This window comes from Ammodytes marinus (assembly GCF_949987685.1).
Source record: "Ammodytes marinus genome assembly, chromosome: 14".
NCBI classification, from domain to species: Eukaryota; Metazoa; Chordata; class Actinopteri; order Uranoscopiformes; family Ammodytidae; genus Ammodytes; species Ammodytes marinus.
Window position 1 is genome coordinate 13,590,783 of NC_137218.1, and position 27,047 is coordinate 13,617,829.

At 40.7% G+C, this 27,047-nt stretch overlaps 1 protein-coding gene across 1 annotated transcript in view; it reads right to left on the reverse strand.

Moving 5' to 3' along the window:
* Positions 1 to 27,047, reverse strand: part of LOC307260478 (replication protein A 70 kDa DNA-binding subunit-like) — a 45,004-nt gene that overhangs the window by 17,785 nt on the left and 172 nt on the right. Inside the window, exons 2-13 of the mRNA XM_080040733.1 lie at positions 26,560 to 26,607; positions 26,197 to 26,275; positions 26,004 to 26,112; positions 25,822 to 25,913; positions 25,628 to 25,726; positions 18,033 to 18,330; positions 16,175 to 16,277; positions 15,980 to 16,048; positions 14,123 to 14,315; positions 9,709 to 9,845; positions 9,015 to 9,163; positions 5,128 to 5,260 (exon numbers count right to left, since the gene is read on the reverse strand). Of these exons, the coding sequence (XP_079896859.1) occupies positions 5,128 to 5,260; positions 9,015 to 9,163; positions 9,709 to 9,845; positions 14,123 to 14,315; positions 15,980 to 16,048; positions 16,175 to 16,277; positions 18,033 to 18,330; positions 25,628 to 25,726; positions 25,822 to 25,913; positions 26,004 to 26,112; positions 26,197 to 26,275; positions 26,560 to 26,607 (1,509 nt within the window). The remainder of the gene's footprint in view (positions 1 to 5,127; positions 5,261 to 9,014; positions 9,164 to 9,708; positions 9,846 to 14,122; positions 14,316 to 15,979; positions 16,049 to 16,174; positions 16,278 to 18,032; positions 18,331 to 25,627; positions 25,727 to 25,821; positions 25,914 to 26,003; positions 26,113 to 26,196; positions 26,276 to 26,559; positions 26,608 to 27,047) is intronic.

The window sequence follows — 27,047 nt, forward strand, 5'->3', positions numbered from 1 at the left end:
TGGATTTTGAGGGACTTTATTCCTTGTAGGCTGCGGCAGCGGCGGACTAATACCTAGGTTACAGGCTCTATAATAGTTTGTTTACCTGCTGCTGTCTTACAGACGCAGAGTACAACACAACTAAAAAAACGCTGTTTCACCCTGGTTACAAGTGCACAAAGGAGTTGTATTAGCCTATGCAATAAACAAGATATGGCCACGTTTGGAGGACTTAGCAATGCGTCTGCTTTTGAAGACGATTATGAGGAATTTGTTGTATCCAACGAACCATACCTGTACGAGCCGGAATACACTGATGAAGAATTGAGAGGGATGCTCAAAGGGCAGAAAGAGAAAGAGCGTCTGTAGAGACAGCCCCCGCTGGAGCTGCAGCAGAGAACCGGGACAGAATGACGGTAGACTGGTGGCAGTGCAGTTTCAGTTTCTGTCCCACGCTGCTCTGTTTACTTTCTGCTGTAGTGATTCGGTTACACAGCAAAGTAAAAGTCCGCTGCTGCTAAGAAAGTAGTCCCTCAAAATGCGATCATTCATGCGATGCGAGGTTGGTTTTATTTCTAAAATTATTCTATCAACACAGACATTTACATCGATAGTCTGGCATTATAATTGATTGGCCTCGGGTGTACTGTGGAGTGGGTAAGACTGTTTTAGTAGCAGCTAGGTATCACCCCGATGCCGTGCGCTAGCTTAGCACGAGCGCGCTCTGCAACTAGAAGGACTGAATTAAATGTGTTGAAAACTGTCTCCACTGATAAAGAACACCAAGGCTAATTTGGGAATAAGGCCCTATGTCTAAAATCCTGAACTACCCCTTTAAGAGGTAGTGAGAGGTTGTATCCTAGTGCCCTCTGAGTTTTAGAGAAAATAATTGTTGAAGTGTTTGTCTGTCCGTTCAGCTGCTTGGCAGTGATGGTTTTGTTCTCACTTTAGTTTGGTATTTTAAAGTAGCCTGTGTGGCTTTTTGCTTTCTCCCCCTCCCCTTCTTCGCTTTAGCGATTCAGTGGTTATCCCTCTGGGGATAACTTTTAGAAACCCCTTGATCCGCACCTGTGTCCCAAACCCCCCCCCCCCCCCTCCCCCAGTCCTCACACTAATAAATTAGCTTCTGTTTTTACCTAAGCTGCAGCCTCAGAGTATGTGACAAACAACCTCCTTAAAGCCATTCAATTACAGATAGGGCTTGTGGCACACAGGGCAGAATAGAAAAAATTTGAAAACAAAGAGAATAGGGGAAGTGGGATAAGAAAAAAACACATTCCCACCTTTCAACTCCTTTCCCCAAATCTGTCAGTTAACTGTTCCTATCTGGGTCTTCTTCTCAACACCTCTTGTCACCACACTCGGTCTTCACTCTTCTGTTCCCCGTCACCGTAGGTTTGTAAGTGAAAGGGAGTTTAAATGACTCTGCCTGGTTTTTCTAACGGTCTCTCACTCTCACAATCTCTGCGTCCGTGTTGCTTTCCTTCTGGTTATGTTATGCCCTATAGGCTTCCTCCACCTCAAACATATAATTAGAAAGTTTTATTAGAAATAGAACAGATTTCTAAGCTGCTCGTAAGTGCATTCTAATTAAAAGTGAGGGGATGAGGGAGACCAGTCAGAGATAAAGCTCATTAATTAGGCAAAAGGTTTATTAGATGAGCACATATACCACTCATATGTACTCTACTTTTGGTCTAAAGCACCATAATTCTATACGATAACTTAAAATGGCTTAAAAAACAGCTTGAGGGTTCTCATGTGCTTCAATCAGTGCTTCTAGTATGCAAGCTTCACTGTTACACTCCCACAGATACAATTAAGAGAACCATGACTCTATTCCATTAACCCATTGATGACGGCTGCTGCGCGATGCCACATTGGCTCTCCTGCCTGATGCTGCGTCGCGCAGCATTATTACTTTATCTAATTTTCATGGCATTCCCAGCATATAATGCACTGCCATTGGTTCAAATACACATGAGGTGGGTTTTGTTGATTTTGTTAAGACCACGTGACCACCCAAAAGTTGTGTGGTTTGCCGAAAATCATGTCAATCAAAAAAATAAAAAATAAAACAAAATAACAATAAAAAATACGCCAGCTATGTCGGCGACAGAACAGTTAGTGGCGTTTGGTGCGCAGAATCAAGGTCTACTATAGGCTACTGACGAAAATCACACAACACATTGCATCTATTTATTAACAATATTTAATAATTTTCTAATTCATCTAATTTTGACGATTTTTTTAAATATTTGTTGGTTTGTAAGTGCTAAGGGAGCATGTTTAAATAAAACCTGTGAACCTTAACTTTTAAATGTATTTTATTTCATGTTTCTATGTGCTACACAGGCTTAGATATTAAGGTTTTGGTAGACTTGACAATTCGTAGTATTTTTTCAGAAAACCCTCAGGCATTAAGGACATGCATCCTAGATTGCCATAGTCATCAATGGGTTAAGTCATAATGCCTAGAGATGCTCTATTTACAATGAATAGGAGACTGACTGTGGATAGTTGTTTGCCTATCATTCAAATAAAACTGAGAAGTGGGGCCCTGATGTTCGACATAGTGATTTCTTAACTTTCCAAAACACCTTTCCGCAAAGGAATTTAGCTGTTGGTTTCACTGCATGAGTAGGTAGAGAGGAATAAGCCATAGTGAAAGGTTAGTAAGAGCATTTAAGTGAAAGGAGACAGGAAAATGTGTCCATTAACATGATGCATTGGTGCAACGGCAAAAGTTTGGTGCAAAAAGAAATTTGATCCTCAGCCACTGACACCAAAACCCTTTGTTTACCGCGCTTGTTTTACAAAACTAAAATATCCTCTGCTTAAGGGTTCCTTTCATTCTTCTTCAAACAGTAAGCCAGCTGCCCGAGTGAGGGGAGGATTTTCTGGCTCACTTATCAATCTGCTTCCAGCCAAAGTTTTCATAAAAAAACTGGCTCAGAGATCTGACAGGACTGAAACAAATAACAAGATTTTATTGTCTCTTTTTTGCAGCTGCCCACAAGTTTCTTTAATTTCCACCTGAACACCTGTGTGTCTCCAAGTTAAGCCAAAGTCAATGAAACAGAAATACTGTAAAGGCAACACATTCAGTGAAATGAGGACATAAACTCTTGCTTTACGACTACATTGCCTGCAACTTCAACCTCGTCCGCATGTTATTACATAGACGACCAAGCCCATGTATAGTGTATTAATGGGTTAAAACTCCATGAATATAAAGTAATCCCGCCTTATGGACAAATGTAGCCATAGTTTCATGGTAGGGCTGGATAAATCGGTCTAGTAACACAAAACTGCAACTAATTAAGTTTAATCCGCAAACATTCCCGCATTCCAGATTTTTGTAAATTGTAGGCCTTTCTCTTTGTCTTTGTGGAACACTTTGTCAGACAAAAGCAGACATGTGTAGGTGACGCAATCAATCAAAAACATATTATCATTGTGCAGCTAGTTTATCAGAATACAGCCTCTGATATTTACAAAAGGGCCCTGAAATAAAGTCATCACAAAATATAAATTACAAAAAACTTATTTGTGTTAACTACTATTGTATAAAGGCCCGGACACACCGGCCCGATAATCGCCGTTGTAGAGTCTGGAGTGGGCGGGGACACGAATCTGTTTGGTGTATGCCGTGAAATCGGTCGTCGTAGATGTCGTCGGGCTTCTTTTGGGCGGTGGGCAGTCTTTCAGTTGGAACAATTTGATTAGTGGAGGGCAAGCGAATCAGTGAAGCCCGGAAGTGAGGCGGGTAGCACAAACAGCTAACAACAGTTAGCCATTGTTTTAATGTGTTTGTTTGTTTCGTTCAGCGAGTACTCACATGCATCAGCCCTTGTTGACTGCTCGACACCATGCTCGACACTCTCTGCTAAAAATGGTGCTCTTTATGGTCCATAAATATAAATACATATTTCTATCTATGTTTATGGTCTAGAGAGCCGTCCCATCATTTCCGGTTTCCGTATTTTTTCGGGCCACAATACAGATTGCCGCTAATCTGCTGTTATGGAGACATTACGTCCCGCGCAAGCGCAGAGCATACGGAAAGTCAGCAGTCGGCTTGGTGTGTTCTTTGCACTTTTTGGGCCGCGACGGGAACACTGGAGCTGCCTGAATCGGCAAATTCCATTTTCGGGTAGTCGAACTGGTGTGTCCTGGCCTTTAAGGCCTGGCCTTTAAGGCCAGGACACACCAGCCCGATAATCGCCGTCGTCAAAAAAAATGGAGTCGGCCGTTTCAGGAAGCTCCAGCTTCCCGTCGCTGCTAAAGAACACACTGGGGCGGCAGTGGCGAAGTGGGTAGGGCGTTCGCCTCTGGTGTGCAGGGTCGGAGGTTCGATCCCCCGTCTCCCCGCCACATGTCGAAGTGTCCCTGGGCAAGACACTGAACCCCAAATTGCTCCCGATAGTTAGCTTAGTTAGCTTAGCACCCTAGTGCTAAACCTACCCTGCGTGGTAGCTGCTGCTATCGGTGTATGAATGTGTGTGTGACTGGGTGAATGTGTACAAAAAACAATGTAAAGCGCTTTGAGTCTGTGATAAACGGAGATATAGCGCTATACAAGTCCATTTACCGAGACGACTGTTTATTTTCCGTACGCTCGCGGGACGTAATGTCTCCACAACAGCAGGCGGCGCTAATCTGTATTGTGGCCCGAAAAAATACGAAAGCCGGAAATGATTGGACATCTCTCTAGAGCATAAACATAGATAGAAATACGTATTTATATTTATGGACCATAAGAGCACAATTTTTAGCAGAGAGTGTCGAGCATGGTGTCGAGCAGTCAACAAGGGTTGATGCATGTGAGTACTCTCAAAACGAAACGAACAAACACATTAAAACGATGGCTAGCTGTTGTTAGCTGTTTGTGCTACCCGCCTCACTTCCGGGCTTCACTGATTCGCTATCCCTCCACCAATCAAATTGCTCCAAATGAAAGACGGTCGGCCGACAGGCTCAAAACAAGCCCGACGACCTCTACGTCGGCCGACGTCACGGCACACACCAAACAGATTCGTCTTTTTTTTTGACGACGGCGATTATCGGGCTGGTGTGTCCTGGCCTTTAGGCTTCATGTGTGTATGCACTGTATGTATGATGGATGTATGGATGAATGCACTGCACCTTCTCTCCGTGTCCCAACTGTTGGTCCTTTACGTCGCTCAGTGTTTTCCAGTTTGTCCTTGCTCCGCTGCCCGCTGCCCTCGTCTGTGTCAGGGATTGGCTGTCTGTCAGCGCACAGCCCTCCTGGTCATACCTGTGGACATTTAAACACACATCACGTATGTAACAAATAAATGTATGCGCAAACACGCCTGTACAGCCAGATAATTACGAATACATGTGAAATATGGCATGCATTATTAAGAGTGTAGGGAGACGGAAAGAACGAGGAAACAAAATAACAATGCAGGGTTTCGTGGAGTCGCATGAAAAAAAAACACAAACAGAGCAGCATCAATATTAGTCATCTATGAACATGTTCAGGAGTCTACGTGTCTCTTTGTGGGAGGGTGAGTGTGTAAAAAACAAGTGTACATGTTTGTTCACATTTATAAACTTGTTTTACATTAAGAGACCTTGAATCTTTCCTGTGAAAGAGACTCTACCATGTGTTACACAATGGACTGTATCCGTTTTAACCTCAAGAAAGCATCTTTATCTATTCATGAATTACATCCCTTAATCCCTTAAAGGATTTACAGCCGGTGCATCCACATCCTACAATCTATTCTATCTGAAATACAGCTGTCTGCCATGCACAAATGCATTCATACATCAACCAGTATTTTATAATTAGATACATTTCAATCAATATGCACAGTTTGCCTACCAGCTCCATCTGTTTATGTATATACAGTCTTCAATTTGCCTTCAAAATCTTGATGCATCAGTGTGACTCCCGCTCTGTATTCTATAAACCTAGCAGAGCAATCTAATCAAGGCATCATCCAAATTCATCAGTTTTTACTTCAATTATGCAAGCAAGATACCCCATAGCACCACGTCGCCACGGGAGACCGAGCCAGACAAACTCTTTGTCTTTGTAGAAGTACACACCTAACTGTGTAGTGGGGGGAAATGTCTGTCTGCTCCTTGAACAACATTCCCATTCGCTTGTTCGCCACTGTCAGCATGTAGAGCATTGGGGAGAGGACCAAACAGCAGCGCAGATCGAGGGGAAAAGCCAGGGATTACAGAAGAATGGAATGGAGGGAAGAATGAAATGAAGGAGAAGGAGGACCATATTCTGTAGTTATTTAGCCCTTTGAATGTCAGGATGAGATGGTGTATTGACCAGAGACTAATAAGACCAAGATTAAAGCTGGAGGAGCAATGGAGCCTGCCCCTCCTCTCTCTCTATCAGGGCACACACTCGCACTCACACTCACACACACGCACACACACACACACACACGCACACACACACACACACACACGCACACCTAACTGCTGGAACTAATGCAGCACGCACACACACACATAAAATGGCCTAAGCTGTTGTTCATGGAGCAGTTAACCAAACGTATAAACCAGACATAAACGACTGAAAGAGTGAACAAAATAATGTCCACAGGTATTCACAAAGACACTCCTTTATTTACTTTATTCACACTTTAAAGCTAGTGCAGATTGAGAAACTTGAGAAATCCAATGTATAAATCCATCTACCCAGAGGGCAAAACCTAGCCTGGTGCTACCAGACCATCGTACTTCATTTCATTTGTACAGAAGGTCTGGCAGTGCTGTAATTGGCAAACGTTCACTTATGGAGGCGGGTGTCTGTTAAAGTTTAAAACTATTGGATCTGCCCAGTGCCACTCTGGATTAGCCAACCAATCGCATAACGTTTGGTCGTCACGTGTGTCATGAGCCGGCTTCTGGCAACTGAAACTGGAGCGCGACTTCGACGTCATCGTTCTCAGCCACTCGCTCTGTTCGCTGATTGGACCGGCTGTCGAATCTCCGGCAAAACTGGGAAATGGGCTGTACACCCAGACTGACTACTGAAGGGGAAATAAAATTTGGCCGGAAGCAGGCGGGCGGGCGGAGCCAGGCTAGGCAAAACCCTCTTTTTTTGGAAAACAGACATGGGTTGGTTGTTCACCAGAAATTATATCTAGGACCTTCAAGGATCAAAACCTGGACGGACAACCTGCTCAACTACCCGCTGGAAAGCTACAGGGGACCGAAATAGAAAATCAGAACCATGGTTTAATGCGAGTGTAAAATGAATTTTTTTAACTTATAGATATCATCATGAAACTTTGCAAGTTGATTACTGGCATTGAAACAATAATTTTTTGTATTGAAGTTTTTTTTTTTTTTTTTTATATATATATGCAAATTTGGCATATTTAACAAATTATGCACACATGTGCATATCTTTAAAAACCAAAAATCTAGATTTTGGATAAAGCATGAGTTAAAATCTTTATTTTTAAAATTTAAACTTTATACATACATTTAAACATTAAACCGTGGTTCCTATTTTCTATTTCGGCCCCCTATAGCTTTCCAGCAGGTAGTTGACCAGGATGTCCACCAAGGTTGTGATCTTGAAGGTCCTAGATATCATTTCTGGTGAACAACCTTTTACAACAGCCCATGTCCAAAAAATCCCTTTGCCCCCTACGTAATCTGTAGAATGAATGATTCTCATTATATTATGCTGCTGTCAAATCCTCGTGTCAGTGCTGTACGATACTAGTCACTTATGTGGAAACATTGGTATAATTGCCTTTTTTAATTGTTGTATGTGTTGTATGTGTTTTTTAAATGGACCTTGAGTCTCTTCAATAAAGCTGATGGATTGATTGATTGATTGACACAATGGTTTGCAGACAGTCAATCATATGCACAATGTATCACTGATCTGTACACACACACACACACACACACACACAAAGGAGAAAAAAAGCACATTTATATTTCAGAGGTGGCCAGACATGGGAACAGCCTAAATGAGTGAATGAGTCATAATTTTAAATCCCTCCACACAAATTGCTAATAAGAATCCAGTTTCATGCGGCTCACACTGTCCCCATCTTTCTGTGCACGTAAAGTAGCTGTGCAGAGCTGGGATCCAGAAATATCCGTGTTCTGCTTTTTCTGTTATTCCCCTCCATCCAATCCTGTCCACATCCTGTCTAGAGTCTCCCTGGGATTGGGGAGGCACGTGCCACCAGTCTTCTTGCACGTGGTAATCAGGGTTTAGCACTTGAATGTTTGTTCATCCGTGTGTGAGAAAGTGTAGACGTACCATGAATTGAGTATTTCGTATAGGTTATTTGACGCATGTAAGAATTACAGCAACAATTGTCCTATTTGTACATTGATTTGTCGTTCTGCTAACGCATGCTTTGTTTTTCGTGTGGCACTTCTATGAAAGTGATTGGATGTCGGAGCTCATGCTGTTTTCAAGTTGAACTGTCGGAATTGGAACGCCCCCGGTTGCTCAGCACATCAACAGCCGTGAACACTTTGATAATTGAACACTGAAGCTTTTCCGCAATATTTGTGACACATTAAATTCCCTGTACGCATGGCACTGCTCATTTTCTATCTATTGTGATCAATGGCTAACCCCAGGTGATTGCTAGAGGCAAACGTTCATAATGTGATTTCTAAAAGGCAAACATTCATGGTTTCAGTAATTTCCCATTTGTGCTACTGGAATGGTGTCAACTCAGATGTGACATCACTCCCAGTTCCAACCTCCGACTTCCAATGTAAATGGAAGTTCGCAAAGTGGACAATTCTGTATGTTATCAAAAATGTGTGTTGGTGTATGCATGCACACTTAAGAGGTGGTGGTCGTGGTGTGATGGTTAGAGCATCCCCCCTCCCCCCCGGAGACTCAGTCCTCGTCACAGCAGCACCGGGTTCGAATCCGGCCCGGGTCATTCTCTGTATGTCATCCCCCTCTCTACCCCATTTCATATCTGTCTCCCCAAAGTCTAATAAAGCAAAAATGTCAAAAAAAGAATCTGAAAAAAAGAGTGACTCACCAGCCCCTCAGTCTGAAGGCCTCCGGTATGTCTGGGTTGACCATGACTGTGGAACTGAACAAAGCGGAGAGAGATCGGCCCCCAAAATCTGACAAGCGTGCTCCTTTGATGGCGACCACAGGCTGCGTGGAGCCGTCAAACTTCTCCGCCTGACGGAGAGAGAACAAAAAACGGTGTCAAAGACAAAGTAATTGTGGAGTGAAAGATGGAGAACAAGAGACGGCAAGAGCAGTTGTCCCTCCTTGTGTTTCTGGAGCTCGGAGAGACCAGAGGGTAATATGCAGTATGGTTTGCTTTTATAATTGGACAACCTACAAGTTCATTTGAAAGTCATTTTTGGGGATTTTGTCGAAGAGGAGGGATTAGCCCTCGCAGATTGAATGAGCTTAGAGAACAATCGTGCTATGTCATGCACATTCAAGAGTTATTTAGCCTCAAAAAACACTCCTGAAGGTCACGGGCACGATTTGAACGATGCAAATTTTACAGCCCAGAAAAAACAAATCTAACAGCTCTGTATGCAAGAACACACACAGGGATATGGTACAGAGACGCATAGGCACACACTTGGATGAGCAACTTCATGAACACACGATTAATTGCAGCCTGCTCTACATTAGGTTTTATGTTCAACTGCAAAATCATCCCTGGATACATAAAGAGAGAGCAAAGAGAGATAGATTATAGGCATTACCTCCTCTCCCCACAATGTGACTGTCACCATTTTGCCAGTCTTGTCGATAAGTTCGAGGGCCCTCTTGGAAACTTCTTTGCTGGCCTTTGTGGTGATACGGGACACGTCCTCCGAACTCTTACACACTCCAATCACATCTAAAGGCAGAGAGTCATCTTAAACATCCACTTATAGAGAATTCATGAATACAGGTGGACAAATAGGCTTACAATCAGGCAAGAAAAAAGTGTAAAATTGCTCCTGGATAACACATTATGTGAAGAGGTAGCATTTCATAAGCAGTAAAGACACAGCACAATGGACAGTTGACACCTCTTCTGATGTCGCCAAGACCCAGCAAACTGACACAAATGCTATTTCAGGCCGGCTAACACCTAGGCTCATTCTCCAAATCACAACAAACACACCGATTCCTCGTTCGTGTTTCCTGTCATTGCTCAAGGCCTAAAAACTTCATTCAGGATTACTGCAGTGCAGAGCCGCCACAGCTGAGCCATAAGACGCCGGTGAAGAGGAGCCTGGCCTACCACAACTAATATTAAACATTGAATCGGAACAAGTCAAATTCATTTATAAAGCGCTTATTGTTCAACAAATAGGAAAATAAATAAACACAAATTCAATTTCAAAAGCATCCTGCAAAAAGACAGGATTAATGCAACACAATACTATGACATAGGGTGAAGCCAGACTGTGCGTTCAATTTGAATTTAATGATTAAACCTGGAACCTTTATTCTCTAGAGTGGACAATGTAAACAAGTCCTACTACCCATTTTCATTCATGTGAAACAAGAGAGCCAAAGGTTGGTCCTTTTCACTTAATGAATAACTTAAAAGGTGAAGTAAGCAATGTATTTATGTTAAAATAAGTGTTAAATCACTCTTTATTCATACAGTGATCACTTTTATAGTGTGCGGGCTTCATAAAGCCGATCTCTCAGTCACTCGCTCTGCATGTAATCAGCAAATAAACTTTTCGGGGATCCCACTACTAAAAACCAATCAGAAGAGAGAACTCTACAAACCAGCACCCGTCTCACTGCCGGTGCATGTGCAGAGCGACAGATGGGTGAATGTGTATGCGCCTACAATGGCGGAGCAGGTAAGAATCCTTCCCAATGTCTGTTTTGATGGTTTTTATCATGTTTTATCACACTTATGGATCTGAGATGATGCTACATGACTCGCTGCTTGAAGACCGCTGTGCATTCATGTGGTGACGTGGGGTAGAGGGAGGGGACTGCTAACTGCAGGCACTGATAGGAAGTTAGCTAAACTGACCATTCCGCTTACTGAACCTTTAAGGTGCCCTATGTTTACATTCAGTGATACTCACCCAAATACATTGTGTGGCAAATGTGTTGAATACATTTCCTTACAAATAGTACATTTGTGAACTGATTTTTTTATATTTTAAATTGTCTACATTTGTTTAATACTTAAGTCTACTTTTTCTTCGTGTGTTACCGCCGCCAATTCATGATCAGTGGAATAGGTTAAAACAGGTGGTGGATATGTATATCCCGTTCTGCTAGCATAATGCAAACTAAACAGAAAACATCTCATGAAAACATTGGTCCGAAGCTCTGTTTGTGGTCAAAAACTAATTTGAATTGGCTAACAATCATCACATTTCTGACGGCTATTTTTCTGTTGAACTGTGTCAGTAGCATTTCCCACACATTAAAAAAAAATGCCTAAACAGAATTATAATATATCTTTTGCACACCATTCATTCTCTGAACTCGGTCCTCTTGTCTGCAACCTCTGCTCACCTTTTTCTAAACTCTTCCTCACCCCCCCTCCTCCCTCGCTGTCTATCTGTGCTCTCTCACTCCTTCTTAATTCCATTATGATTGAGACGATGTCATCCACCTCTGAACTCTATTATCACCACAGGAACAGGCCGACAGTTCTCATTACCATGTTATAATCCCCTATTTAACAGAGGAGCGGGGAGAGAGGGAGTGAGAGGAGGGACAACAGATGACACACAGGACATGTATCTTTGCCCTTCTGCGACCAGCGCGCGCACACACACACACACACACACACACACACACACACACACACACACACACACACACACACACACACACACACACACACACACACACACACACACACACACACACACGCACACGCACACGCACACGCACACGCACACGCACACGCACACGCACACACACTCCAAGTAAATGGCTCAGTGCTTCTCTTAACTGTGTGGTGTGCTGCCCATGCTTTACGCAACTGTAATTATGCTAATATAACCGCTCTGAAAATAACCCTACATGAATCTGCCACTCAGTATCACACTGTGTTTACACTTCTTTATGACCCTTCATGTGTCCTCTAATACACTTAAAATAAATGATAGCCCTGTGTGTGCTACAACCCAGGGGTTGCTGTATGCTCCATTGACTCAATGCAGCATAGTATTGCATTATTGTGCAATGGACAATCAGGTGTCTGAGATCAAAGTTACAATACCATAAAGATCTACGCTGATGGGCTTGAATTCAGACTTGAATTATTTACATTTGAGGATTTCAGCATTTTTTGTTAAATGGAAGTACGTTTTTTTTGTTAAAGACTAGTTTGTATATCTCAAAAGTGATCAAAAAAGAAGAAAAAAAGTCACACTGAGTACTATTAAGCAACAAAAAGAGTCGATTAATGCCAGTCTAAAATGTTGATCAAAACAATTAGGGGACAAAACATGTATTTTTTTATATCCTCACCCTTCAACTTTGGTTTTTAAAATGATATCCTCATTATGACGTCTACAGTCACTGTCACACCCGTGCATCATCTGATTTATAATAGTAGATTGCCACGAGTTAACTGGTGAATCACTGATTTCAACCCCAATCTACACTTGGACCACCCCCATCGTATTTGTCCCAGAGATAAGACATACCTGTCAGACACAGAGGGCAGAGACTGCGACTGACCTTCACAGAAACAGTGGAAGGAACATCATCCTATTCTTATCTCGCCTCTTCACTTTGTGCCTGAATTAACCTTCCCTGCCACATCATCATAATGTATTCTACTAGGACACCTGCTACATGACTGACTGGCATGTGCCTGTCCATTAACTCACCTTTTTTTCCCATCTATATCTATAAACTGTAATTGCCTGGGTTAACTGAGCACTGAGAGATATGATCCAGCTGATGACCCACATTTTCTTACAGTGACAGCAACTGACTCTCTCCACAGAGCGGAAAAAAGTTTGAAAGTTTGAAAGGATATTAAAATGATATCAAATGTATAACTAAGACAAACTTCACACATGCTGTTCACTATATTATCATCATCATGTCTGCCAATTAACTGAGAGGTTCTTTAGATTGCATAGACATATTTAGACATAAACAAAGATACAGCCCTCTCAGTGCAATAGATGAGAGTGTGTATGCAGGTTGAGTATATTCCCCTTGCACCCGACAGTGTAATATCTAACCCTATAAGCTATAATGTTCTCTCTTCCAATACCTCCATGATTATCACGTGACTAAATTTCAAACCATTTGCTCTTTATTTCTGTAACAGTACAGCGCTACTCCAATTTATCATTTCATCCGTTGATTTCCAAAAAAGCAGGACATGAAATCTTCTATTTTTTTACACTGGTTATAATTGTTTTAGAACAAACAAATGCAATATGGCAAATTTAAATTTTTGTGGCACATATGTCTCATATGCATACCTCCTCCTCATGAACACGTGGCATTCATCAGGCGGAAATTAGCAATTTGCTTGTCTAGTTTTGGGACATGTACAAGGAGACGTCACAGAAGAAAGGAAGAGATGGCTAAGATTTTTTTTTAAATACAGAGTTTTTCTTGCATGAAGGCCCTAATTGCTTTAGGAGGGCTTTTCTTAATAGAGTCGTCAGTGCAAACCATTATTGATAGTTCTCTTGTTCACACGGAAAAAATACTAACTTTCTATTCACCTGACTGGACAGGCACAACAATCTCCAGGTATAGGCTGTTGTTGCTCTTTGGTTGTGTGATTTTTTTTAAATAGACATTTTGTACACGACAGCCGAACTATCCACAAATTACAATATCTGACAAGATTTGTAGCAAAGAATCTGGCCACACAGTCGCTTAATCACACCTCACCTTACGTCGGCAGTGGTTCACGAAGTTTGAAGAGGTAGTGAGTCATGTCATTATTCAAGCCTTTGCCACAGATTGCTGAATGGTTTGACACATACCTGACTGGATCAGTTGATTAAAAACCTTTTTAAAGCCTTGATTGCTAAAAATTGAGGTTGCTATATTTAGTCTGCCTTTAGCTCTGCATGTTCACTCGCAGTGATTGTAGTTATTTTATTGGTGAAATGGTAGAATTGAACACATTTACAGTGAGTCTCACTGATGAACTTCTTTTCTTACCAATGATGGCATCTGCGTCTCTGTTCTCCAGCTCTGCAATGGGCACAAAGTCACAGTGCAATGTGGGGACGCCCTGATTGTCGTCACATGGCACAACGGAGGAACTAGAGTTGAGGGTCATCTCGTAGTCGTTCTTCACTGTGGTGTACTGTTTGTTGGCCGCCTTCAGGGTTGCCTTGGTGATGTAGTACACCTGCAGATGAGATGATGGGTGAGCAAAGGTTTGCTGGCATTAGAAAAATGTAACACAATCGGACTGAATTTAAAGCAACTATGACTGATCCTGTTGGGGGACCACTGTACTGATCCTGCAAGGGAAATTATTATTACAATACGGCTTCTTTTCAACCAAAAAACAATTAATTGGAACGGCGAAAAAAACCTTCGGGTCCAGCTTAATAGAAGTGGTGTTGTAACGTCCCCCGTCACTTGTCTAATTCACCGAAAATAAGAAGCAGCTGAAAGTGAGCATGCAAAACAGCACAATTTAAACTCAATATTCGAGGCGCACATTTTCATTTGTTCTCCCCAACTCTCATATCCCCTCTCTCTATTTTTTCTCCATCTGCCTCTGAGTGTGTACCCATCTCTCTCTCTCTCTCCTCTTTCTTTCTCTCAATTTACCCCACTCACAATGATAGGAGCGAGAAACTAATGTGATAAGCATTCTGGCCACACTAGAGCCAGTCAGACCCACTCACTGTTCTGTCAATACCCAGATCACGAAGGGAAGACGGATTCATTCCTTTATTTATCTTTGGAGGGCAGAGGGCACAAATTGGATCTGGGGCTGTGTTTGGGTGTCACTGATACCTGAGCCAGTGTGACTAGCAAAATGATGGCCAGGGTTAATTGAGTTATTAAGCTCTGTGGGCCAGACTGAGTTAAGCAAAGAGCTTTAACATGTGTTGCAGTTGTCTGTCATTGCTTGGGTATACAGGAGCATGCAGAGGGCATGTTCTGGGTGATCAGACTAATAAGGACAAACCCTTTTTAACACAAACACACACTAATACGTTTCTCTCTTGCACAAATAATAGCTTAGTTGATTATCATTTCCGCTGTTCCCTGAGACTGGTGCTGCCAACTCTCTAGAAGAGTTGGCAACAGATGGGGGTGTACAGATGTGTGAGATCATGCATCACACATTACCCCATCTGATTCTACTTGTAAACACTTGTCAATTTATGATGTTTTTATTAGTTTAACCACTTGAATGGAATCTATACACAGTACTCGACTTTCTATGCAGAATAAATATATTAATTATTCCCTTAAAAAACATGATATATTTAAGGATCCCACTTCACTAGTGAGTGAAATTCCCTCTTCGGCCAAAACTTAATTTTTGCACAAAATAAAAGACGATGTATTTTTTTGTTATCCCCATTTCCCACAGTCTCTTCAAGATCAGTATGGAGCAGAGGAATGAAGAGGAGTTTCCTCACACTGTTACAGCAGCATAAACCCGTATATCCACCCAAATGTTCAAAAGTGTCAAAAATATACATTTCAGTAAAACATTACTAAACCACTCTCTGAGTTGCCTCTGGCTCATTCAGGGGTTTAGTAGACATGATTTTGAAGATGATACATTTGTTTGAGGTGCAGTGAGCCTACTGAATGGATACCTGAGGCAGGCACGGATTTTTTTTTTAATAACCTTTATATATTGTCTTACTGTTGTCAAAGTGGGTCTTCGGCCGACTTCATCTAATAACATGAAATTGAAACCATGTTTGGAAGCCTAACCCTTTTGAAAAGATGTGAATACAAAAAATACTTCCTTGCAGCATTCTAGGCTAAGCTTTTATCGCTTCAAGGGAGGATGGATAATAGTGAGTGGGATCTGCTCACCTTGCCGGGTTCCACTAGAGAGAAAAACTTGTCCACTTCCTTGTTGAAGGCTGTGATCCTAATTTCTCCCTATTGACCAGCACATAAAAAATAACACACAATATTCATAGTTGATATGTAATAACAACCATGTGTTCCGTATGTTAAAAGTCATTTACATAACAGGAAGATATTCAAGTTCACTCCTCTACTCACACTCTCATCCACTATCTCAAAGGAAAAGAGCTTGCCGTCTCCTCTAGAGTTACTCCAGGTGCGGATACTGGACTTGTTGGTGACTCGGGCTCTGATAGTCCACCTATACGAAAATACACAGATAATGGAATAATGATGTGGAATAATTAAGCACGGTATATGTCAACTAAATCTAAGCTTAGCAAATGTTTCTTTAAATAAAATTACATGAATGTCTTCCATCAGGTTTTTTTATTTTCTATTTTCTTCAACAGATGTATGTTATATGTGAATACAAACAGACACTTACATCAATTACACTTAATTTAAAGCCAAAAATGTAATGACAGGAGAACTTTCTTGAAATAACACAGCTATGTAAAATGTAACTTAATGAGTTGCTAAAAGTCAGCGCAAACAGCAAAGGGGTTGATTTAGAGTATAGCTGTGCATGTAAACGCTGTCAGTGAGCAACTCAGCTCCCAGCATTCAACGTGAAACCCTAAAGAACAATGGCAAGGAAATCGCATGAGACTTTTCAGTCTTTTAAAAGTTCCTCAAAAGAAGAAAAAAAGGGAAAAAAAGGAAGCATCTATGGCAACTTTTTTTTTCAAAGAGTGCGGTAGGTGTTGTACAGCTGACAACTCCTGGTTGCATTGAAAATGTGCTTCTTGTTCTGTTTTTAACAACAGTCAGCCGAGCCCGGCGGTTTGTGCAGCAGTGAGCTTCTTGACTGCGTTTATAATTGTGCAGTGGAGGATATTCATACCATAACTTTGTCTGCAATTAAATCCCCTATCATGAGAGCAGCTGCTGGCCCAGAGTGAACCCCGTCCCCTGTTCGGAATGGATAAGACTGCTACACCAAGGTTTTATGGCAGCCAAAAGCCAATTATAGTCTGCTCTGGATGCTATTACTTAACGCCAGGAGAATAGGATGAGAAAGCTATGCAAATGGCCATAAAAGACCATGTGCACATATGTACACAGCATCCCCATGTATTCTACTGTTAATAACACTTTGTCAGACAGTGACACACACTTTTGTGTTTAATTTCACGCACACATACAGTACATAGAAGAACGGCTGCTGGAGTCATCTGTTTTTACTCTCCTCTGGAGGTACTCCCCAACTTCAAAATGTGAAGAGTCATCAGTTTATTACAACACCTAGAGGCACAGTTATCTTTACAGCATGCAATTTTAATCTATGGCTACGTTATCAGAGCCCAAACATGGTGAGAGTTGACCGGCTACCTTTACTTTATATCTGGATATCTACATATTACTTTACTGTTCCCTTGACCTTTTGTGGTTAACTTTTTGAGGTCAAAAATAGAAACTTAGCCAAATCCAACGATAAGAAGCCAGAGGAGAGGGTGGGGGGGACAGTAGCTGTAATACTGAACCCTGTAGGATGTAAGGTAACTGTGAGATGGAATGAAGACGGGGGGAAATAAACAGAGGTCGGCCAAATCCCCGACAGGCCAAATAACAGAATCAAAACCTCAGCAGCAAACCAAAAAGGCCTAGCAGTCTCTGCCCATTTCTGAGGCAAGATGGGTCATTTCATTTCCATGCAAATGGGCTGACTAACATGCTGATCCACACGCATTGGTACAGAAGAAAAACACACACACACACACACACACACACACACACACACACACATAGACCAAGGAAAACAGGGGAGTAGAGCCACAGCTTGAGAGGAAATGGTTTATCAGATGAATGAGCTGAAGGGTTGTAAAAACTTTTTTACAGTACAGAGAATTGTCCTGGAAATTTTGAGCAAATGCATGTGGGTCAAGTTCATTGCTTTTCTAACCGTTTCAATTATTTAACAGACACAAAGGAAGAATATCAAGCGTACACGTACTTGCTTTGGTATGGGTTGAGACTAGCAAGAGGGATCACTCTTGTTGAAGGGCCTGGAGAAGAGCTGGGTGAAGCCTTCATAGGTGAAGTCTTGGAGGGTGACTCATACATAGGTGAAGTCTTGGAGGGTGAGGCTTTCATTGGTGAGGCTTTTGAGGGTGAGGCTTTCATGGGCGAAGCAAACATGGGTGAAGACTTCATTGGTGAAGACTTCATGGGGGAAAACTTCATGGGTGAAACCAACATGGCCGCTTCTCCCACAGAACCTCTTCCCCGGCCTCTGGGAGGAGAAAGTGATCCTGAGGAAAAAAAGTGAGATGCTTTGTAGTTACGAACAAGATGGCAACCAAACAATGGCGAAAGACTCATACAACGGCAGTGATTTAAAACACTGTTGGTAACTACTTCTTGGTAACTTAATTATCAAGCAAAAACAAGCAAACATTTGCTGATTCTAGTTTTCAAGGATTTGAGGTTTTTCTTCATTTGCTTTTATTGTAAATTGAATATCTTGGGGGGGTTTTCTGGTGTCTGAGCAAAACAAGCAATGAGGACATTGCCTTAGGCACTGGGAAATATAGAAAACACAAAAAGATTTTGATGATTTTTAGCTGCATTCCTACAATTTAAATCAGAATGTCGTCCTAGAAATATTCAATTCCCTGTTAACATCAGTTTGTGCCAATTAATGATACTGTGTGCCAATCAGTTATGCATTCCATAACTACTGTATTTATGCCTTTTATTTATAGGAAAAACAATATTTAGGATTAGTTATAAAAATACAAATCTTGTGGCCAAGACATACAATACGATTCTGTATTATCTCAATCACGTTCATGCTAATGAGTATTTCTTTATGTTTTTCCACATTGAAAAACAACATTTTGTGGGCATTATGCTGATTTTTTGATTTATTTAAATAGGCATTACAGTATATGATAGCATGAATAACTGAAGAAGCATGAGTTTAAAGTTATTAGATGCTTCTAATAATCCATTGTAATGTATTCATCAAGTTATTTAATACGAAAAGTAAATCAAAAATCATATTTAAATGTACTTCAGCCCCAAAAGTTCAAATATCACTAGATGATCACCACAAACCTAATAATCGTAATTAATCAGGCTTTTAAATAACATAGTGTTCTGTCCCACATTGATTTTTATTTTTTTTACCAACAATGTCAGCTAATTTGAATAGTCAACTTCTATATTAAAGTAAAATGTGTGTGTGTGTGTGTGTGTGTGTGTGTGTGTGTGTGTGTGTGTGTGTGTGTGTGTGTGTGTGTGTGTGTGTATATCAGTGATTCTTGAAAAGCGGGACAAAAGGCTGTCTTCCAATATTAACTGCTGTTATGTTTAAAAGTAAACATATTTAAAATTGCAGATGTTATTAGGGATTAAGAATAGAACAATTATCCCCTTAAATTTAATTGTATAATTATTATGTCAAATATATGACACTTGTTATCTTCTCACGACGTCCAAAACAGTGTGTCCACAGAGAAGGGATCAATCATTCATATGCAATAAAACCTTTAATGATTAAAAAGTTTTTTTTTTTATTAAAAAGCAACACTAAATAATCTCTCATATCAATAAAAACTGTTGTTCTACAACACATTCATGTTGTATAAGGTTTCTAAGAGGTGGGACACTTTTTGTCACCACCGTCAGACAATCCATTAAAATGGAAGAAAATCAACCAAAATAAGGGGCAGCTGTCACTATGTCACATTCTACCTCTGCAGAGTACATTTAGAGTCAGACATTCCAAATCTTGAAAGTCCTGCGTCAAAACCAGTATACGTCAACACCGACTTACAATTTCTGAAGAAGTTATTTGAAATGTTTCGATCATTTTATTTTTCTGTAGTAGTTCATCAACAGAAAAACCAAATGGCTACTAGAAAAACTCCATTTGTTCTGTTTAAGAAACGTTAAATATGTCAACACCGTCAGATGTCAAAAAAAATAATATTCAAATATTTGTTGTGGCCTCTGTCAGTCTTGGTGAATATTTGTGATCACTATACATCTCATGGGTCTAGCATAAATTGAGGGGAAATTATTTTTAGTTTTTGGTGTCTGACGGTGTTAACACAAAATAAGGAATGGCAAGGTAAAAATCCCATTTTGATAAAAAGGACAAAAGCTGGGAGGTTGTGTCAAAGCTTAGCTCTGTAGCTTAGTACAGTCATATGAAAAAGTTTGGGAACCCCTCTCAGCCGGCATTATAATTGACTCTGCTTTCACAAAAAAAAGATAAAAGTGGTATGTCTTTAATTTACCAGGAACAGCTAAGTACTGGGATGTTTTCCAAACAAAGATTTTTTGAAAAGCAGTATTTGGTTGTATGAAATAAAATAAAATGTGAAAAACTGGCTGTGCAAAAATATGGGTACCCTTGTGGTTTTGTTGATTTTAATGCCTGTAACAGCATGTAAAACTGATGAATTTAAACACAAAGTTGGTTGGATTATGTTGTTAAGCCTTGAACCTCATAGAAATGTCTGTTTAATCATGAGAAAATTAATTTTAGGTGCCTAAATGCAAGTTGCACTTCTCTTTGACTCTCTGCTGAAGTGAGACAGAATGGGATCATCAAAACAGCTCCCAAAAGATCTGAAAAACAAAGATTGTTCATTGTCATGGTTTAGGGGAAGGCTACAAGAAGCTTTCCCAAAGGTTTCAATTGTCAATTTCGACTGTAGGGAACGTTGTCAGGAAATGGAAGGACACAGGCACAGTGGCAGTTAAACCCAGGCATGGCAGACCAAGAAAAAAACAGGAGTGGCATAGGTGGAGGATTGTGAGAATGGTTGCACACAACCCACAGATCACCTCCAAAGACCTGCAAGAACATCTGGCTGCAGATTGTGTATCTGTACATCGTTCAACAATTCAGCGCAATTTGCACCAAAACATCTGCTTTTTATAAAGACCAAATAACTTAATTTTTGTCTCATCAGTCCAAAGAATTTTCTTCCAATATGAATCTGGCTTGTCTAAATGAGCTTTTGCATACTCCATGCAACTGTATCTGTGGCGTGGGCGCAGAAAGGGCTTCCTTCTCATCACCTGGCCATACAGATGTTTTGGTGCAAATTGCACTGATTTGTTGAACCATGTACAGATACACAATCTGCAGCCAGATGTTCTTGCAGGTCTTTGGAGGTGATCTTTGGGTTGTGTGCAACCATTCTCACAATCCGCCGCATATGCCGCTCTTGTACTTTTCTTGGTCTGCTAGACCTGGGTTTAACTGCAACTGTGCCTGTGTCCTTCCATTCCCTGACAACGTTCCTTACAGTAGAAATTGACAATTGAAACCTTTGGGAAAGCTTCTTGTAGCCTTCCCCTAAACCATGATAATGAATAATCTTTGTTTTTAAGATCTTTTGGGAGCAGTTTTGATGATCCCATTCTGTCTCACTTCAGCAGAGTCAAAGAGAAGTACAACTTGCATTTAGGCACCTAAAATACATTTTCTCATGATTAAACAGACAATTCTATGAGGTTCAAGGCTTAACAACATAATCCAACCAACTTTGTGTTTAAATTCATCAGTTTTACATGCTGTTACAGGCATTAAAATCAACAAAACCATAAGGGTACCCATATTTTTGCACAGCCAGTTTTTCACATTTTATTTTATTTCATACAACCAAATACTGCTTTTCAAAAAATCTTTGTTTGGAAAACATCCCAGTACTTAGCTGTTCCTGGTAAATTAAAGACATACCACTTTTATCTTTTTTTTGTGAAAGCAGAGTCAATTATAATGCCGGCTGAGAGGGGTTCCCAAACTTTTTCATATGATTGTATATGTTGGATACATACATGTCATTTTATTTGCCTAAACATAGGGTTTGTATTCTTTCAACATTGCACCCTGTTTTGTCCCACCTCTCAGGAATCACTGATATATGAGTGTGTGTGTGCATGTGTGTGTCGTGAGAAAATTCAGTGAGGAAAATCACAAATTGAACAGCCATTTTCAAGCGAGGGGTAATTAACATCAATATTCATACACACGCTTGAAGAGAAAAGGAGACGATAGGTGTGGGTGGATGGGCGTGTGTGGTGGGGGTGAAGAACAGAGCAAAGACAGGGGCATAGTGGGTCATCAAGGAAGCTCATTTTTTGTGATTAAGATCAGTACAGGCCTAATATGTATGCTGCTAACGTATTCAACCGCCACTCTGCTTGTGAGGGTTAGGATACTGTAGGAAGAGAGGAGGATATAGTAAAGTATAAAGCAATAAACAGATAAACTGAAAAGCCAGTGTTTAAAGGTGTGTTTGTGTTTATGAGAGAGGAGGAAGAAGAGAGGAGGGGAGCGAAAGAGTAGTGAGGAGGACAAAGGAAATCTGCAGAGAGCGGTGAGTGATGAATAATGAATTTCTTTTCATAACTGCACTTCAGTGAGTGCAGATCTCTTTTTAGGATTTAAATATCATCAGCAAAGCAGTTTTAAAGGTAGTCTATTTCAAGAATAGCTGCATGAATATTTCAAATGAAGCACACAGAACCATCAGGACTACTGTGCCATGACCTTGGACTCCACACCACCTACTGCTGAGGGATTTTCTTTTTCTTCTAACATTTCATTCAGAATATGAATGTTGTGACTTAAATGTTGACGTTTTTTAACTTGTGTCTAACAGAGCTTACGAGGAACGCTTAATGCTGACACCACAGGACACAACATCCTCCCACTCAGAGTATCAGTCAGAGGTCAGGGTTCACAACTGAAAAAAGTACCTGGAGCTTTCTATTCGGCATATTACACACTTCCTTCCTAAAAAAAATGATTTCAACAAGACAGGGATAGAGGCGCAGAGACCACATGTATCCTATTGCAGAAGCTTCTTTACCATACAGTGAACACTGAATCTATCAGGCGATCTCATGGGAAAGCAAAGGAACAGACTGACTGACTGACTGTAGCAGAAAGAGCAATGTTGTAATATCATTATCATTGCATGATTGAAATACTGTCAATTTAGCAAACCACGGGTAGAAATAAGTAACTGCATTGACAGCAGCGCTAATTATTTTTCATGTTTAGCAAGAAAAAAAGGGGGAATGAATGAATTCTAAAAACAATTTTTTTTTCATCAGCCAAATGCTTTATTTCCTTCTTTTTCTTCTCCAAGTGTATCTTAGTTTATTTGGGAAAAACGTATTTGTCATAAACAGCAACACACTTGCGGTGATTATTAGCCCTTTAATATCTAGCCTGGACCTGAACAGGATGTGCTGACGGTACCTGCAGCCATTCATAGATACATTATTGTTTTTTATTGGAATAGTCCTTCATGTCTCTTTGAATCTTTCAGTAATAAACACATGTATTTGTTTAATGGCGTTATTTCTACCGTGCTCCTGTGCAGCAACATATTTATGATGATAATATGCTATTGGGAGAAGCAGTCACCAGGTAGTGATAGATAGCGCTTTGTGTTAATGATACTGGAGGACGTCCCATTGGGAGTTGGCTCTTAGCCCTCTCTCGCATCCACGCAGGGATTTGATACCAGCAAGAGACGCGAATGAAGGAAGCAAGGAGTCACGTCAGCCAGATGAAAGCGCCCAAGGACTCAGTGTGTTTCAGAAGGACTGTGAAGTCCCTCTAATGAAACAGCAGCCTCCCTCCTCATCACATGTCCCACACACCTCATTGCAAACACTTCATTTGTGCTATTTAGCAGTCTTGTGAATGCACACACATTCTATCGACTTAAAAAAAAATATTGGAAAGTAAGCAACACTTTCAGTAGGAGAAAATACACTTGCATGCATGGGGCTTGTTTTTGGTTCTTAAAGAGGAATGCAGCACTTACTGTTTCATAAACAGTAGACAATTCAATAGAGCAGCAATAGTAGGTAGCGGGTTGATCTGGTGGGATCTCTGATATAACTTGCTTTAGCAAGATACTAAACAAAAAAGATTCTGATTAACTGAGTCGAATTACTTGACTTTCCTTCTTGCTCCATCTGTGTATTGCTTCAAGGGGATTCAGTCCACAACACAATATTCATGAAGCCATGAACTGGAGGAGCCATCGGCCCACACAAGCTCCCTCACACAACACACAATACATACAAAGCATTCATTATCCTCCCACATGCCTACATCTTTCACTGAGGAGGACTATTGGGTGGGTTCCTGCCATATAACAAAATCAATGTCGATGCTGAGAGCAGTTGGTGGTATAAAACATCTGACTGAAACAAAGGCTATAAGCTAATAAAAGAAGATTCAATAAAAACGCAGGCTACTTTAGGCGTGATACATGGCACCAGCAGAAAACCAGCCTTCCTTTGGAGGTCCTGTTTCTGTTGTAAAAATCGGGTAGGTGGTAAAAACAAGGTGAGAGTTATGGACTCCACACGCGCCGCAGTGGCCAGTGGGCAACAAGATAGTTCCCTTTTCTGAAAGCTGAGTAGAAAATATGATAAAGGTGCAGAATGTGAGATATGAAAATAGGGCACTTAAACTGAACTTCCTGTGGCTACCTGTCAACCGGTTGAAATCCAGTTCCTCCTGTGCCGCCTTATGATCTCGTTTCATCTAGCTCTTAACCCACGTTCAGGCCACAGCCTTTGAACACTGAAGTGCTACTAGGGATATCAAAGGAATGAATAGCTCTGGTTAAAGTGTGGTGTGGTAAATGAGATTGAAAACTGAACAACGAAGACTCCGCTAGTCCCAAATGATGACTGCAGAACAGTCCTGAGGAGGAGAACTAGTGAAGGACTGCAAATCATTCAGTAGCTCTCTTCAGAGGGTACATGGCTCCCTCTGATGGTGACATGAAGGTTTGTCAAATTATTTAAAATGGTCCCGCTATCATTTTACAAACTCCAAAATGATGTTTAATTAGTTATTACTGGTCCCCTGAATTTATATTATTATTCATGAATATGGTTTGTTCCTCTATAAGCACTACATTTTCTACAATATATGTAATGATTTCCTTCTGCACAGCTGCAGAATAAAGAATACGTTATGTGACTTCAAGACGACACAACTCAAGTTGAACAAAGTTTTTAACTTTTTAGGAAATTAAGTCTTATAACTGTACCAAACTCTGCATCTGTCTTTTTTGTATATATTCCTCAGCCTCACGCTGCTCCATCATAGATGGCAAAGCAGAAGGTTTATTTGTTGTATATTCTTGGGGAAGTGGTCAAAGAGTGTGTGCTTGAGAGCGATAAGTTCAATTCAACCATTTGTGGGCTGTAGAATGTTTTTGTAGAACAAGTGGAGAATTACTGTTCCTATTGTTGTGGTTGGGAAACTCTAATTTGCTCAGACTATACAATATAATACTGCTCAACACAAATCAGATATCTCTGTAGTTACTGTGGTTAGTCAACCAATCAATAAAGCTACTTCTGCCATTAAGTAACCGTAATTAAGTAGCAAGTTTATCAATATCTTGGCACTACAAACTATGTTATGATATTATTATTTTACTATTTAACAAACTATTACAGCACATGTGTAATAACTAAGAGGACAAGATAATTATAAATACAGAAGCATGAAAACATAAACAAAATCTTTGACGTGGCACTCACTGCTGTTGTTCCCATAAGAGGGTCCAGGCACTGCAGCAGATGGAGGGGTTGCTGAGAGTGAGGGACTCTGAGATAACTTGTGTGGAGATGACGTCTTCCCTGCGGGTTGAGTAAGCACAGTAAGGGACCTGAAGAAGCTTTTAGTTGTCATTTCTCACTACATGCATGCATCCATTTAAAACAATTAACCTCACCCTCTCCAGTACACGGAGTTGGACTCCCAATCCTCTCTCCAACTTCCTCTGCGGACTGCAATATCTCCATTTCGATCACAATCACCACACGTCTTGAAGAAAAAAATTGTGATGATGCCAAAACATGTTACAAACCAATAAAAATGAGAAAGAGTAAAAACAAAACATTTAAAAATCCCTACCTGCCATCTGGCAACGCGTTGAGAATGGTCTTCTTCAACTTACACACACAGTAAGGTTCCAGGAAGTTTTCTTCTGCCAGATCGTTTAACTGTGTGGCCAGCAGGAAACCTACAGAAACATACTTATATGTAAGAAAAAAATATTCATGAGATTTATCTAGCAGTACTATTACTACTATTGTAAGATACTCACCAGTCTGAGAGTGCAGACCGTCACTCATCATGAGCCGGAACCTGGGTGGACCAGCGTCTTTATCAATCTTTTTGAGGTGCTGGTAAACACAAAGAAAATGTGTAAGTAATGTGTAAACTGGACAATACATTTTTTTTTATCTTTCACCATGTGAGCACACAATTATAATTAAAATGTACTACAAATCAATACACTATACATAATGTCTAACTTTAAAGTATGATATTGATGTGTCACATCAATATCATGATATGAAGTTACACATGTCCTTTTAGGATTGTGTCCACATTGCATTCTTTTAAGCTGTAATTTGGAATACAATAGAGCTGGATCCGTTGGTCAAGTGGATTTAAATTCACTTACCAGCAGCTGCAGCACTGGATTGTTCACCTCTGAGCCTTTGAACAGGGCCTGGACAATAACAAACACAGACTTGTTTGTTAGTATATTTCTACTGCCTGGCCCCATACGTCCAATCTTATTACCCCGCTGCAAAGTTACAGTCTAGCATTCATTGGAAATCAATGAGGTGACAGTTAATTTGTACCGGCCCTAGCAGGTGAGCGTCAGTGGATTTAAACAGAACAGGTCTACATGTAAATGAATAAATACTAGGCTACAATAAATCGAACTATTCGGGGAAATGAGCCAAATGGAAGCACTTTAGTCCAGAAAGCATTGTCCTGCGACAATATTTGAATAAATGAAACAAACATGCATGTATTTGTATACAGAAATGTACTATTAATCAGACTTGTTTATGTTTGACGTGTCGATGGTTTTAGATACGCAGCTCTAGGTGATAGCAGCAACGGCTAGTAGCGCTACATGTCTAAATGCTAGCCTCCAAA